A 16,723-nucleotide genomic window follows, 5' to 3' on the forward strand; every position below is an offset into this window, starting at 1 on the left:
CAATTTAGTTCTCTTTGTTCAAAATTACTCGTGATCAAAATGCCTTTTTTTTTTTTTAAAAAAAAAATTGTATCTATTTCTTTGATGATTGCAATTTAGTTTGAAAAACTTGGAGTTCTCTATAAATTTTTTTTATTTATCTTTTGTTGAATACTTTTATGATATATGGGTTTTATTCTTTAGGTGGAGAAATATATTTCAAATCTGAATTAATGATTAATTTTTTGTCATGATGTGAAATTTGACTTGTTTATCTATGAAGTTGCAGTTTGAGATATTAGTTTTTATCCTATTGGATTAGTCTAAGGAACATTGGGAATATGTGACTACAAAATTTTTCAGTAATATGCAAAGATTCTAGACTTTAAAATGAGGCACAAAGATTGTAAATTTTGAAAATGAGATATAGACTGAAGACAGTAATCTTTTCTAGTGCTGCTCATTTCTGTCCAAAAATGGGTTGGGTAGAACAGGCTATCTGAATAAGTCATTTTTTACTGCCAACCTAGGTGGTTAGGTTATTAGAAGCTTGGATGCATTGAGAAACTTAATTGATTTTAAGATAAGAAAGAATTTTTGGGGTATTAACATAGGTTATATGATCTCTCTCGCTCTCTCTCATATCATGACTCTGACATCTATTCCATCAAAAAAAAAAAAAGACTTAACATTTATTAGATTGCTATTTTCTTTTTCTTGGTCATTTAAATTTTGTTAGCCTCTATGGTTTACTTCTTTGACCTTTTTATCATCCTCTGGTCCTTCCACTTTAAACTCTAGTCTGGGTTTAAGTTCTTTGTGTATAAGGTTGAATTTTGTACTTCAATTAAATGATATAAGTATACGGAGTTTGATATGGCCAGAGTGGTAGGAGGTTTTGCAGAGCATTCACTAACCATGGAGACCATGATTCAATAGTCAAATATGAGAAGTTGGGTTAAGTGGGTTAATTCTGATCCACCTTCAACCATATTGCACCTGGTGGTGCAATGTTGGGAACTTGAGGTAACCCTTCTTTCTAAACTTTCCTTCCAAGTGGAAAGTTGATGGTCTTCTCAAGAAGATAGTGAGAGCTTCTTTAATGCATGATCATGTGATGTAGCTTAGCTTGGTTACCGGAAGAGAATAAAATTTGAAGTTGATTTGGAATAAATGTGTACATCGCGATCATCTTGTAGTTCTTTTGCGATAAGCTTGTTGTGAGCAGTCCTCTTATCAAGCGGAGGATTAGGTGCAATGCAGTGGTATGTCCTCATGTTCATGTAATACTTTTTATTTTTAACTTTTTAAATAATAATTGCCCCAAAAAATCTAGGATTTATCTTTGCTTATTTTTAATGATTAAATGTGATTATTGAAGAAAAAAGAATGGTAGGGACAAGGTTGGATTTAGGAGTTTCCTTACTATGTAGAGTGGGAACATAGCTGGATTTATATTAGATGATCAGCATTTTCTAAATTTCTTTGTGGTTTAAATCTACTGTGCAGGAGCAGCCTGGCTTTGGCAGACAACTTTGCAAATGAAAATCTGAAGTGGCATGGAACTTGTTTTATTTGTAAATCTAGAGATTGGTGAAAGGTACTCGCTGGTTGTTAGCATTGGCTTGGTTCTACTGCTATTAGTCTTTCCATTTAAGGAGGCCTTTTAAATGTGATACAAATAGGGTGCTGGCGATTTTGTTCTTCACAAGTAGCACAGCTGTATCGAATTTTTTGCTCAGGAAAGAGCATATTGGTTGGACTCATATTGGTTGGAATCAAATATTATAACATTCATTGGAAGCATCAGCAGCAGGTTGACAAGTTTTTGCATCAAACAGGAAGATAGGAGGTTGTCTTTCGAGCAACAGTCACACAAAGATGAAAGCTCGACTGCTTGTTTCTTTTTTTTCCACTGGTTTTGGTTGGATTATGTACCTGGATTTTTCCATGTAATTTTTGATAGTACTCACAGAACAGTAGATTTACTTTTTTGGAGTTCGGTTGGCTCTAAATATGTTTATGGAGTTTATGTGAGATGCAGTTGCTTATTCTGAGTAGTCGTCTAATCAAGTAGAGGCTTTGCCTACCCAAAAAAAAATCCAAGCTAGCTTAATAGTTGCAGTTCTTATAATAGTTGATGACTGAATTTGAAGCAATGACTCAACCCATGAGAACATAGTGCTATTTGATTGGCGAGAACCCTCTGGCTTTTTGTAATAATGAACTGATAATAGAAGCCGTTGCAATGATCGCTTAGAAGCTGTATTAGATCGAGATAGATGACCATGAAATGGATCATCAAGCCCATCTAACACTTTTCAATTTTAGGCCCACGACATCTAGAAGCTAAAAACACATGTTATCAGGTCATCTAGAAGCAGATTATTATTTTATAGGCAATGCAAACCTTCCTGATCACAGTAAACGAAGAAAGTTCTTTCTACTTTCCTCAGGGAACAATTTACCACAGAGTCAAAGATTCTCTTTTTTATTTAATTGGAAGAAAATTGCTAGAAATTTCTTCCTACTTTCCTCAGGGAACAATTTACCACGGAGTCAAAGATTCTCTTTTTTATTTAATTGGAAGAAAATTGCTAGAAATTTCTCCCTACTTTCCTCAGGGAATAATTTACCACGGAGTCAAAGATTCTCTTTCTGCTTTTTCTTTGCTTTGGAAATGAGTCAGAACGCTACACTCAAAAATAAGCATGTACCTAAGAAAGTGTGAAAGTGAATGGATTGGTGATGTGATGTTTTCTTGCTTTTTTTTTTTTTTTTTTTTTCTCTCTGTCCTGGGTGTCAGGCTAGGCTGTGTAGGCCTGAAATGTCTCAAGAACTTTAATATAAATTGCTTTAATATTATAACTTGTCATTGCTTTAATATAAATTCTAACTTTTCAATCAAAAAAAAAAACAACCAGTCTTCTCAGCTTCCGCATTTGGGCCACCAACTACGAAATTGTATTCTCTAAAAAAGTTAATTAGGCTACAAATACTATTATAGTCTTGTTGGCCTCAAAACAACAACTAGCATTCAATTTCTTCCCTCTGCCATTCCCATTCTCTCTCAAAAATCCATTCAAAAAACCTCTTATTTTAATTTTCATTCACTTTTCTTTGCCTAATTTCATCAAGCTTTCTTTCTCTTCTTCCTTTTAGATCTTCTCAAACGTACCATTTCACTATGGCTTTTCTAACAAACAAACAAGCCTCCTCTTCTTCCATCACCCACCAATATATATATGATGTGTTCTTAAGTTTCAGAGGAGAAGATACCCGCATGGATTTTACGAGCCATTTGAATGGCTTTTTGAAGTTGAAGGGTATTTACACTTTTATCGATGATGAACTTCCAAGGGGAGAAGAAATTTCTACTGAACTTCTCGAAGCTATTAGAAGTTCAAGGAGTTCCATAATTGTATTCTCTGAGAACTATGCATCTTCTAGATGGTGCTTAGATGAACTTGTCGAAATTCTTGAGTGTAGGGAGAATGGACAAATGGTGCTACCGGTGTTTTATAAGGTAGATCCCTCAGAAGTACGTAACCAAAAGGAAAAATTTGGAGAAGCTTTAGCAAAACATGAAGTAAATAATATAAAGAATGTGCAAAGATGGACGGAAGCTCTAAACAAAGCTGGTAGCATATCTGGTTTGACCTACAAGGACGGGTATTTAATTACTACCCTTTCACTTTTTTTATTTATTTTTTTTTATTGTTATAATTTTCAATTGTGTCTAGTCACTAAATTTTAAGTAAATTAACACTAGTTACCCCTAATTTTTTTCATTGATGGCTTTAATTATTATTTTGGGTCAAATTATGAAAGGATTAATTTTTAATTGCTAATCTAGTTGCTACAAAGATCAATGACAGAAACATAAGAATAAACAACCAAGATAATCTTACTAATTAATTAGGACTTTCTTTTGCAATATTTAGAAAGTTTTTGAAAAAGTACTTAATAATTTTGTAAAAACATCAAAAGTAGGTCTCTAATAACTTGTTTCCTCACATATATAAAATTTATGTAATTTACTTCTTCTTTTTTTTGAGGGTGTAATTTACTTTTATTAACAACTAGTGTTATGCATGTGTCATGCAAGGTATAATAAAAAATCATATTTAAACTAAAGAAAATACTTCAATAATATTGTTAAAAGTGAATTATAAATTAGATAATAAAAATTTACTAAGTTACATGGTGAATACACACCATGTAAAACCAAATTTAACATTGATTATAAAAATCATTTAAAATAAATAATGAAACGCGTTCTAAATTTCTTGAAATTTATAATTGACTTTTTATCAAAATATTATTTTATATTTTTAAATATTTTGTACTATGGTTTTACTTAAAACTAAACTATGTTAATAATTTTAATTTATTTATAATAAGCGAAAATGTGGAATTATATTATGCTACATAGTGCAAACATGACTTGTATAATTAAACTTTTATTATTAAACCAAAAATTTGTGGTTGGCCATTAACATAATATAAAATAAATAATGAAATTTCTCTCAAAATTTGAAAAACTCTTTGGAGTAGAATTTTAATTGGGTAACTTTTATTTAAAATTTTTGAAACATTGACGATAGAGTTCAACTTAGAGCAACTATGAAATTGTTATAATTTACTTATAATACACCAAATGATCTAAAGAGAAAAAAAGAAAAAGAAAAATATAAACCAAATAAATATAGAGGAGGGCATCCACTTAGCACAACTACAATATATGATACAATTTTTATTAGTATATAGCATATGGTATGATATAATTTGGACATAAATTATAAAATTTACTTTATTGCAAATTTTTTGGTGACAATTCTTACTTGATTGATTATTTTAAAAATTTTATATAGTGTACTAAAGGTTTTATAATTTCACTAACAACATAAATTATACAATTTAGTTTTTAATTTATAATTAACCATTTTTTTTATGGAAATTAACCAAAAATTTTGAAGGCATAGGAACTTGGCTCAACGAGAGTATGTCACATGTTGTAACCACAACTTTTAGGGTCTCAACTTTTGTTATGTACGAGTCGTTGATTTGCACAATGCGCATAAATGTTTTATAAAAAGGTAATATGAATATACCTATTATAATCAGTAAAAAATTTCTCTATTATCAAATGAAAAAAAAATTTATCGAGAACTTAAAAGGTAAAGCATAAAAATAACCGTTTCCATATATTATTTACAATATAGTTAGCTATGTTAGATATTTGACAAATTTTCTCAATATCCAAACTTTATCTCCCTAATATCAAATCCACGGAAAATGTATCTAAAAAATTTATAAGTTAGACAAAAACAAAAAAAAAGAAACAACTACTTTCAGGACCTAAAATAAATCAAAACCTTGATTAAGGGGGAAAAAAAGTCACCTCTAATACCTAAAATGTAGAAAACTTATCTCAAAATTTTATAAATAAAATAATGTAAATAGCATAAAAAAATTTCCAAAACCAAACCCTTACAAAAACATGATTCAAAACCTAAAAGGAACAAATATATATATATATATATATATATATATATATATATATATATATATATATATATATAAATTGTTTCTACCTCCTATCAAACAAAAAAAAAAAAGTGTACATATACAAACACTTTCAGGATCTAAAGTCCAAAAAAAAAAAAAAATCACATCAACAACCAAATTGCTCTTCAATTTTTCGCTACATGTCCATCTAAGTTTTTAATTTTTGTGGCAAATGAATTATTAGGTACAAAAACCAAAGAGTATAAAACCAATTAAATTCAAAATTATATATATATATATATCTAATACCATGTAATCTCTTCTAAAAACAATGTATAATTTGAACCATATAATTGTGATTTTTTAAAATTGTATCCATATATACGCACGGGATACACACTAGTTAATAATTAAAGCTAACAAAAGCTACAGTAATTGAGGCCATTTTTAAGTTTCAAAAAAAAAAAAAAATTGTGGCCATTTTGAGTGTGTATGTATTGTAATTTGTAAGTATTTAAAAGAATTTTATTCTATCTACTTTTAGTTACCACCTTAGTCTCTTGTTTTAATATTACCAAAAACCAAATATGGATCAAATAATATTAGTAGTAAATAAACATAAATTAATTTGAATATGATAGCTGGGTAACATTATATCGCTAACACTTAACTTGGAAACTTTTCGGCCATAAGCATAACATTGCTAACATAAATGAGATGTGACAATCAAATCAACAATAACAAAGAATTTGCAAGCAAAACATTGAATGAATAGAGGGGAGAGATACAAAAGGGGCAATAAGAAATTTAAATGAAAATTTAAAACAATTGAGTAATGGTTGTAGGAAGAATAAGGTTAGAGTGGGATATAATGGAGGGAGAAGTAGAGTTTACAATGAGAAGAGGAAAGGTTAAAAAATAATGTAATGCTAGAATTTAAGAGATAATGCAGGTAAATATTGATTAAAAAATTATAGAGATATAATTTTTTTTTTTGAGGGAATATAGAGATATAAGTTGAGAAGTCATATATTGGCAAAAGATATATGGTTTTATTATGATTGATAAGTTACAATGAGATTAGAGAATGTGTAAAGTCATGGTGTACTATTGAATATATATATATATATATATATATATATATATATATATATATATATATATGTGTGTGTGTGTGTGTGTGTGTGTGTGTGTGTGTGTGTGTGTGTAAAATGGTGGCGTGGCTGATGATGTAATTTTAACATGAGCATAGAAAAATTAAATTGTACACTTTGAATTTTATATATTGATATTATATAGATATAGATATAGATTATATGATATTTTAGTTGTAGTGCACAGACGAAACATCTTAAAGTTAGTTCTTGTTCATGTATTTCTATTTTCTATTCTAACTTATTACATACTTTTTTTTGAAACTTATTACATACTTTTTTTGTTGTGTAAATGACAATTGCAGCTGCTGTCAATTTGAATTTATTGAAGAAATTTTTAAAGAGATCTCAAGTGCTCAATTAAATCACATGAAATTATTTGTTGCAAAATATCTGGTTGGAATAGACACTTGTGTAAATGACATCATAAATCGGTGTTTAGATATTAAATCAAATGATGTCCGCATTGTAGGGATCTTTGGCCTTCCCGGAGTGGGTAAGACAACAATTGCAAAAGTTATTTTTAACAAAATTCATTATTGTTTTGATGAAAGCAGCTTTCTAGATAATGTTAGTGAAAAATCAAGGACAAATGATGGTGTAATTCAATTACAAGAGACACTTTGTTATGAGATCTTAGGGTATCAAAATTTGAAGGTGGGGAGTATATCTAAAGGAATCAATGTGACAATTGAAAGGCTTCATCGTAAAAGGATTCTTATAGTTCTTGATAATGTTGAAGAATTGAATGAGATAGAATTTTTTCTTGAAAATTGTGATAGGTTTACTTCTGGAAGTAGAATCATTATAACCACAAGAGACAAACACTTGCTTGATACTCTTACAAAAAATAATCATGTAATGTACTATGAGGTGAAGGAGTTAAATAAACATGAAGCTCATAAACTCTTTTGTCACGAGGCCTTAGGAAGAAAAAATTTCGAGGAAGATTATTCAGAACTGGTCAACCAATTTATAGATTATGCCAAAGGTCTTCCATTAGTTCTAAAAATAATTGGCGCAGATCTGTATGGAAGTACTAAACATGAATGGGAAAGTGCGCTAGACAAATACAAAAGAATTCCCAAGGGAGACATTCAAAAAATACTCAAAATAAGCTATGATGGATTGGACCAAACTCAACAGGGAATTTTCCTTGATATTGCTTGTTTTCTTAAAGGATTCTGCAAAGATGAAGTTGTAGATATACTAAGAAGCATCAATAACCATGATCCATATTATGATATTAAAAGACTTATTGATAAGTGTCTTATAATTGTTACCGAAGATAACAAATTATCGATGCATGACTTGATTCAACAAATGGGTTGGGAAATTGTTCGACAAGAATCACCAGAAGTGATCGAGAAGCGTAGTAGGCTAATGTGTTATGAGGATGCTCCTGAAATACTAATTGAAAATACGGTATGAGTTGTTTTGATTTACTTTTTTCTATTTATTCACAAGGGGATTTAGTCATTTTTATTCCTTTTATTTTTTTTTAATGTTTAAGAAAATATAAATTTATTAGTGTGGCTTTTGTTTGAAGTTTAACAATTTATTTTTTTTGGTGAATTATTTTTACATTGTGGTTTACTTAATGTTGTGTTCAATTAGGGGTCAAATGAAATTCGAGGCATAACAATGTGCTTGCCTAAACCAAAAAACATGAAGTTGAATCTTGGAAAGATGAGGAATCTCAAATATTTGAAAGTTCGCAATGTAATTTGTGAAGACCTTGAGTCTCTTCCCAATGGGTTGAGGTTACTTGATTGGAATGAATTTCCTTTATCTTCCTTACCATCAGCCTTTGAGCCTAAAAACCTCGTTGTACTCAATATGCGACAAAGCCACATAAAATTGGACGAGCATTTTGAGGTATGATTATTAGCATTTATAAATTCTTATTAGGATTTTGTTAATGAATGCTCTTAGGGAACAAGTTAAGGTGCATTTTTTTTTTGTGGTTAAAACTAAACCATGCATTTAATACGAAATTAAATAATATTTCTATACATTTTCGATGAACAAAATCTATTTGACACTTAAAAAAAAAAAGAGTAATGTTACATGCACTGCAAGTTTTACTATATTGAGTGTACAAATTGATGTGTTACCAAGTATAAAGAGATAATTCAAATATTTATTTATGAGTTAGTTGAAGCCCAACATTTATGTTCATTATTAGATTAGTTTGTAAATTCTATTTTGTAATACTTATAGTAATTTTAGCATCTTTAAAAAAAATGTTTACAATAATTTGTAATTGAACATGTAGTATTTCTTAATCTATCCTCTTAGCTTATCATATTAATTTTTTTTTCTTTTTACTAATAAATTTCAAAAAAATATTTCTTCTTTCTACAGAGGTGTCGATTCGAAACATTGATATATATGGATTTGTCGTATTGTAAAAATATTACAAAGGTGCCCGACTTATCCCTGATTGCCCCAAACATAAAGAAATTGGACCTTTGCGCATGCACAAATTTAGTTGAGGTTCATCAGTCCGTTGGACTTCTTGAAGAGCTGAAACTCTGGAATCTCGGCGGATGCCAAAATCTTAGAATTATACCAAGAAACCTCAAGTTGAAATCTCTTGAAAATATTTATTTCTACGGTTGTGAAAGTCTTGAGCAAGGAACGGAAGCGTTGTTTTCATCAATAGGATATCTCATTGCCCTTCAGTCGTTATATATAAGTTTAAAAAACGTGAAAGAGGTTCCAAGTAGCATCTCTAATTTAAAAAATCTTAGCTATCTCTGTATGGAAGATTGTGACAATTTTCCAAAAGCCATGGATACTCCTGATTGTTTCCCCAAATTAAAATATTTAGGTTTCCGTTACAGCAACATTACTACCCTCCCTGAAATCAATATCAGATTTCCGAAATTAAGACTTCTTCACTTTCACCACTGCTGGAACCTTCGGGAAATTCCAATGCTTCCACCACATCTGGAAGGTTTATACATAAAAGGGTGCGGTTCCTTGGATTCACAATCAAGAAGAAGATTATTGAGTCAGGTCTCTCCCTTTCTCATAGAAAGAAACAATTTTGTTTTACTTTCCCAAATATAATATATTACTAAATTTGCTAAACTGAAGTTTCTTAAATTTGCATCAGCTTGGAGAAACGTTTGGGCTTCCACAAAATATGGTATGTTCAAGGGGATCATTGCATCAGGACTCTGTTCTTGAAAAGTGTTGGGCACCTGACCTTGCTGATGATGGATTTCACTTTAACCTTATCCTTCCAGGAACTAAGATTCCAAAGTGGTTCAACCATCAAAGTGTTGGAAGCTCCGTATCATTCTCGGTCAGTTCGGAATCTCTAGCATTTGCTTTCTGTGTTGCTTTAAAAATAGAATTGAAGGTTGTGGCAAATCGATATGACCGTTTTCGTTGTTCTGTCTACATTCTCTTCAATGGTTATAAAAAAAAGTTAGATTCTACGAATTTTTGGTTAGATTCATCATCTTTTATAAGGTTTCACTATAGAAGCAATAGCTCATTTGAGGATTGCAACAACGTTGAGCTTCTATTTGAAGTTTCACATTATAATCCAAAAATGGCAAAAATTACAATAGAAAGGTGTGGGGCCCATGTAGCATGCATCTGTCCTTCTCGGAATCCTACTGTAGATAAGATGGCCTGCATAAGAATTCATGAAAGTTTAAGAGTGTCCTTTGATGAAAACTTAAACATGTTTTTACGTAAAGTCGCTACTCAAAACCTCATCAGATTCTCGAAAACCCATTGTCCTCTCTGTGAAATAGCTGAAGATTCCCTTTTACATCTATTTCAATGTTGTCCCTATGCCAAAGGAGTGTGGTATGGTGGTAGATGGGGTTTTCGTGTCGAAATGATCCAAGCTCAAATTGTAATGGAATTTGTTGAACGTATAATTGACCCCCCAAGTGAGTTACTCGCAGAAAGAATCACCAAAGATGAGTTCACATTGTGTGCAGCAGTGGCAATGAAAATCCTTTGGATGGCACGAGAGGAAGCTTTGGTTTCAAACACTAAACCTACCATAAACCAATTAGTCCATCGTCTCAACAAACAATATGACTTTTACTTGAGACCACTCACCAAAGAGCTAAATAGGGGAAGTGCTTGGACCAAACCACTTGATCAATTGGTAAAGCTTAATTTCAATGCATCGCGTGATCAAAACAATGTAGGCTTGGCTGTGGTTCTCAAAGATCAAGACGGGAATGGGAAAGCGATCGGACGTGGCATAAACATCAACAACAAGATGGGAATGCCATTGGCCAAAGAGGAGCGCAAATTGTGGTAGAGGGTACAAAGGTAAGCATTCCATGTATTTGATAAGATGTTTCTATGGGCTGAATGAATGAACTCACCTCTTTCTTTTCTAGAGAGGAGTTTCAGTGTGTGTATATAGATATAATGGTAAAATATGGTAAAGATTAAACAATTGGATTGCTATTTCTCTTTCTTTTTGGTAGTTGGATGAATCTCCTCTAGTGATACTCTTTATTTTGTTAGCTTGTTGTTGAGTATTTATCTCTTAGATTGCTCGGTTTGAATTGTAGAAAACATTATTGTAAATCTAGCTTGCAAGCCAAATTCTGCATTGGCTTTGGTTTCTTCTTCATTTGGTAATCTGGTTAGATCAAGAACATTTGGGGCTTTTTCTTAGGAAGTACATTCTCTCATTGCTTCTTTACCAAGCCAAATTCTGTTAGCTTCATCTCATGTGTTGTCAGGTGCTTGTTTTGTGAGTGCAGATTTTTTTGTGGCTGAGTCCATTGTGTCACGAGCAGAAGATTCATGAACCAGGGTGTGATCAGCCATCAAGCACTTTGTAGAATATCCCAAATGTCAGATTAACAGCTAGAGACAGACCTTCTAGAATTGCCACTACCGATTGTGACTGCTTCGGTGACATGCATGATCAACCATCCTGCACTTCGTCTCTAATACTTGAGTTTAAAATATGTCTGAGTAAGAAGATTTAGAGTATTAGAGCAACAAATGTTCTCTCATTTCATCTATTAAAAATTGCATGCTGTGGTTTTTTTGGTTTAATTTTCTGTTCCTTTCTTTTTATATAATGTCTATGATTTCAACCAACATCAATGGATGGTGGTTATCTTTATATAAAAAAAAAATTGTTGCTTTAAGTCATACTCAAGTATAACCAAGCTGCTTGTCTTGTGATGTTACTCTCAAAGTAAGGGGCTGCACCTTGTTGGTGGTAGAGGAGACGTGATTGGTCAAATTTATAATTCTCATGATGATGTTTCAATCTTCAATTCTTTTTCATCGTAAATGCATATGTATGTGAAATTTAGCATTCATAAATTATTGAGTTACATATTGATTTCTTTTATTCTTTTCCTCTTCTGTTACAACATCAGCAGCGATTATTCTTTGGCTTTGCCTTTTGTGGAGACCCCTTAGAGGATTGGCTTTTAGTGTCACTAGAAAGGTTCCTATGTGCCTACATGCAACCCATGTAGTTGAGTCAATTTGTTATCATTTACTTTCTGCTCAGCTGCGTATGCCATTTTCAACATTCTTTACCGATATGAGGACTGTGTTATCATCTTTATGAGTTACAATGAGTAAATGGGAAATATGCTGAATTTTGAATGCTTTTATTTTCTTGTAATGCAATACATCAATGTAGACTGTATTTAGTTTTTAGGGCCTTTTTATGTTGCAATCGTAGAAATGGACCCCATGAACCACATTATCTAATATACAAAACCACATAGAAAATGCTTGTGTTGTGAAATATATTAAATAACCAAATAGAAGGACTATTTTTCAAGATGCTAATTTGGGTTTTGAAAATCTGATTCAGTGCTTTGAATAATCGAAAATTACCAAACTTGACAGAAAATATTTAACAAGGACAAAAGCTGATAAGGTAAACTGTTAACTTTATTTCCTGATGTTTTTATTTGTGTGAAGCAGCTTTATGCTTAAGAAACATGCAAACTTGTTTGCAGAAAACTTGACCAGAGAGTCAAGAGGCAAAGACAAAGCTGCAATTTCAATTCAAGTATCTGTTTACCTGCACTCCAACTTCTCAGTATTGGCTTAGACCAGTGAGGTTTGCTCATGAGTAGAGTAAGTTACTTTGCTTCGGGTATTCTTGAATCAAACAAATGAAACTATACAATTATAATTTGCTTTATTGCAATTTGAACTAAAATTTAGTTTGAGCTTTAGGTTGTAGAACAGTCACCTTACACAAGTCTTGTCAAAGGTGATTTGTCTACGGACAAAATTTAACTACAAAATTGGTTGTAGCCTAAGGCTACAATCTTACTTAATAAAATAAATATTACTACATATTTTGAAAATCTAACCATTGAATTGCATATTCTTTACGCTCTTAACACACATGTTAAATTTTGTGCCAATCGGATATTATTTACTATATCATCTATAAGCTTATTTTTTATGCATAATTTTAATTTACAAAAACTTGCAATTTAAAGAATTTGTTGATGACATAGCTATTGATCTTTAATTTTCTAGAAATTTTGCAAGCATAAAGGATATAAGAATAAGATGTAATCCAATGATGAATTTGTCAAAATTCAACTCTAATAAGAAGATATTGAGTAAGGCTCTATGTTTTAAAAACCGGACCGGACCGGCCGGTCCGACCGGAAAAACCGGTGCAGTCCGGTCCGGTTATATGTCTCAAAACCGGTTAATAACCGGTCAAAAACCGGGAAAAACCGAAAATTTTGAAAAAAACGGTTTTATTTCCGGTTCGGTTTTTAAAACCATGGTAAGGCTACAACCAATTTTATTACTAAACTTTGTCTTTGTCAACAAGTTGGCTTGCAAGTGGCCTGTATGGAACTATATGCAGCCTAGTCATAAGATTGTTAGTGCCTAGGCCAGGGCATCTATATCTTAGCAGAAGCCAGGGAACCCAAAATTTAAGACATTAACTTCTTTATGTCTGCAGTGGAATATTTTTATAAAAGGTTGATGATGCGTTCTTAAATTACCCTCTTCTTGGTTAGCTGCCTTATTGAGGCCAATTTTATGCATATTGCCTATGTCTCTAATGAATAAACTTTTTTTTTCTTGTTTTTGTTTATAATATAACCTGGTTAGGGGGATAATAACTTCTTTATTTGAAGGAAAATATATGCATATTTTAAATAAGGTATGTCTATAAATATATTTTATAAGGAAAGGAAAAATTCTCTAATAAAGACCAATAATTTTTCTGTTGTATTATTGATTTTATGTTAATACTATCAAAACCTATGACTTTTGAATGGAATAAGTGTTTGTGATTTTATAAGAAAAAAAAGTGTTCGTGATATCTGCAAAAAACTAAGGGGACCATTGTATTAAATTAGAAGAATTGGGGTGTACAACACAAAGGATTATCTATATACATATATGAAATATAAAAAACTTCAATCCCATGGGAGGCAACAGCCACCTTGGCCTCCCTTTGCTTAACTTGTATTGCCCCTGCTGCCTCAGATAAGGTGTTTAGGATGGGACGTGTAATTTCAAATTTTTTTTTAATATCCTACTTAGGAAGAAATAAATCTTCATCTTCCTTTTGGGGTACTGTTGTTCTCTTGCCAGATACTATTCTACCTAGATGTAATATGACCTGAGCATTGTTACAAAACCTTGGGAACTAAGAACTCTGATAATTTCTTCTTGCTGAAGCAAATTAAATTTATAGTCTGGTTTATTGACAATCAACCATCTTTCTATACCAATTATGCAATTGATGAAAAGATGACAGACAATTTCCTATGCAATAAAATAATGTGTTTCTTGTAACTTTTGCATGTAACTATTTAGTGTGTGTTTTCCCTAAATTTTGGTAATTGTTGGTATTGTAATTTGGTTTCGATCAATATGGGAGTAGTCATGTGGTCACTTTACTCCGAGTTTGGTTTACATTTTCTTCATTGTGATTTTAGTTAGTATGATTTAAGGCTCTCCATATTGCTGATTTGTTACATATGATAACATATAAGTATGATCAAATGTTGACTAATATTTTGGTTAGTCAAGGTGAAGTTCTCTGATTTTCTAAAGTCTGAATTTTGTAATGAACTTCTCTAACTAATGACATTTATTACTCCTTGTCTAGTTGCATCTATTAATTTTATACTCGATCGTGTTTATCTTTTATTTCTCCAATTGTATACCTAAGAAAGTTCAAGGAAGAATGACTTTACCTTTGAACTTTAGTATGACTTTTTCATACGAGGTAAAACAAATAATTACTTCGGAGTAGGTAATTAATTTGTCATAGGGTTGGTCTTATTTAATGAATTGAACGGGGGATAGCTTTTCTTTCTACCGTCAGGTCATGTTAAAGGCTAGCTCAAAGCAGTTTCTTGAACTTATATCCCTTAGTCTCAAGAGCTCCCTTGTAGTAGGTGTGAATAGCCTTCTCACTCTTCCTCTTCACCAAAACTCCACCTCCATTTTTCTCTGAATTCTCTGACTTAAAGTCTTCAACATGGATTATAGATTTCATTGATATTCATATCAAAAATAGCAAGAGCTCCCAGAAATCTTCATAAGCAATTGAGAATCTATATCTTAAATATTACTTGGTTGTTCTTGAACCAACTCCTTCTTGCACTATATCAAGAATATATGATACTATTTTGAGAATTACCTTCCCTCATTGCTTATTTAAAGCCAAAATCATGTTACCTTGGTCCCATTTAATGTAAAGGTGCCTGTTTTGCCAATGCAGATTGTTACGTCTGGCCCAGATTGTGACTAGCCAACACATAATCAACATGTACTTCATAGAATAAGCCAAAGTAGAGTAACGGCCAGTGACAATACCAACAAGTGCATTAAAATATGTTGGTGCTACCCATCCCTCAATACGTCCACCCTGATGTCACTACTCATTGAGAGAGCTTCTTAAATTGCCTGGATTGCTTAAAGTTAGAGATAGCAGAAACAACAACCAGAATGACAGCAACGATAATACTCCCACTATGATACTACCCATCTTTCTAGCCATGCTGTTTGATACCTAAGGCAGGGAGAGTATAGCACAGGTTGAAAGTAAAATAACAGTGGTGTCCTCAAATGCTTCAAAGACATAACTGAGGAGCTTTTTGCAGGTGCCTTTTGGTACTTACTGGCAACATAAACATTCTTTCTATGAATAAAATCAGCCATATTATCACTAATATCTCCCTTTATGTCTGTTTCAAGAATCACAGCTAGTGCTTTTACTCTGCCAGAGTGACTCAAAGCTTGCGATTTCTCATTCCTCACAATGTCACAGAACCTTTTCAGATCAACAATGAGAGAGGAAATAGGTTTGTCATGCAAGGGCTGCTTCTTTGCCTCTCATAAACAAGGGATGGATGCTGAAGTCGAGGGTTTGATCTGAAGTGTAAACAATTAGTATTTACCAAACAAAATAGCAATGTGACCGCTGAATTCTGTTTATGAAGCGAGGGCTAGGGAAACTAAGATAGGGATCTTTGTTTTATGATGGCTACTTCTTATGATGTTTAGCCTTGGGGTGACACTGTTTTGGACAAGTATACAAGATGTTTAGTGTGGGCCTCTCTTTATATGTTCTTTCTTTTTTTGGCTATATGTAGACCATTATTTGATACCCTACTTTCGAAGAATTTAAATTGCAGATTATGTTATTGTGACTTTGATTATTTTCAGGTTGTCTGGATACTCTTGTACCATATTAATGGTATTCTTATCTAATTCTTGATTTTGTTTGAAAATAGGCTATAAAGGAATGTTAATAACCATTTATTTGTAAAATTTGAAGAAAAAGAGAAAGTGCCCCCGTATGGCTCAAGTCAATGTACTCTTAGTCATACCTTTTTTAAATACCAAATTAATTGCAGAAAACTTGATCCCAAATAAAAATGGCTTCTAAACTTGATCTTCATGGATTGCATCATTCCTTATGCAGCTTGTTGCATTGTTGGTCTATTGATACCTACAGTATTAGAGGTTCCTCAATGTGAAGATTCACCTATTTTTCTGTCTTGTGGGTTTATCCGGAAGAATCATAATCATCAGATTGTGCTTTGAATTGGTTGTTG

At 32.0% G+C, this 16,723-nt stretch overlaps 1 protein-coding gene and 1 long non-coding RNA gene across 10 annotated transcripts; both read left to right on the forward strand.

Annotated features, from left to right (window-relative positions):
- The first annotated feature begins 25 nt into the window (after window positions 1–25).
- On the forward strand, window positions 26–2,030 carry LOC142631336 (uncharacterized). Of its 2 annotated transcripts, none has more exons than XR_012843599.1 (2): window positions 26–1,244; window positions 1,489–2,030. It is a non-coding gene; the product is annotated as an uncharacterized LOC142631336 (long non-coding RNA). The 2 variants fall into 2 exon arrangements; XR_012843600.1 differs by having other exon boundaries at window positions 1,495–2,030.
- A 960-nt stretch (window positions 2,031–2,990) lies between these two features.
- LOC142630402 (TMV resistance protein N-like) lies at window positions 2,991–16,324 on the forward strand. Of its 8 annotated transcripts, none has more exons than XR_012843302.1 (7): window positions 2,991–3,651; window positions 6,950–8,069; window positions 8,262–8,522; window positions 9,012–9,668; window positions 9,769–9,960; window positions 11,399–11,950; window positions 12,481–12,546. XR_012843302.1 is itself a non-coding variant. In XM_075804393.1 (7 exons), the coding sequence occupies exons 1-7, from the start codon at window positions 3,167–3,169 to the stop codon at window positions 12,524–12,526; spliced, it is 2,661 nt and encodes an 886-aa protein (XP_075660508.1). In that variant the 5' UTR covers window positions 2,991–3,166; the 3' UTR covers window positions 12,527–12,546. The 8 variants fall into 8 exon arrangements, 3 of the variants coding, with proteins under 3 accessions (XP_075660508.1, XP_075660505.1, XP_075660507.1); XR_012843301.1 differs by having other exon boundaries at window positions 11,399–11,615; window positions 11,846–12,546; XR_012843300.1 differs by having other exon boundaries at window positions 11,399–11,615.
- Window positions 16,325–16,723: the final 399 nt, after the last annotated feature.

The sequence above is a fragment of the Castanea sativa genome, chromosome 4, assembly GCF_040712315.1.
Source record: "Castanea sativa cultivar Marrone di Chiusa Pesio chromosome 4, ASM4071231v1".
Lineage (NCBI taxonomy): Eukaryota > Viridiplantae > Streptophyta > Magnoliopsida > Fagales > Fagaceae > Castanea > Castanea sativa.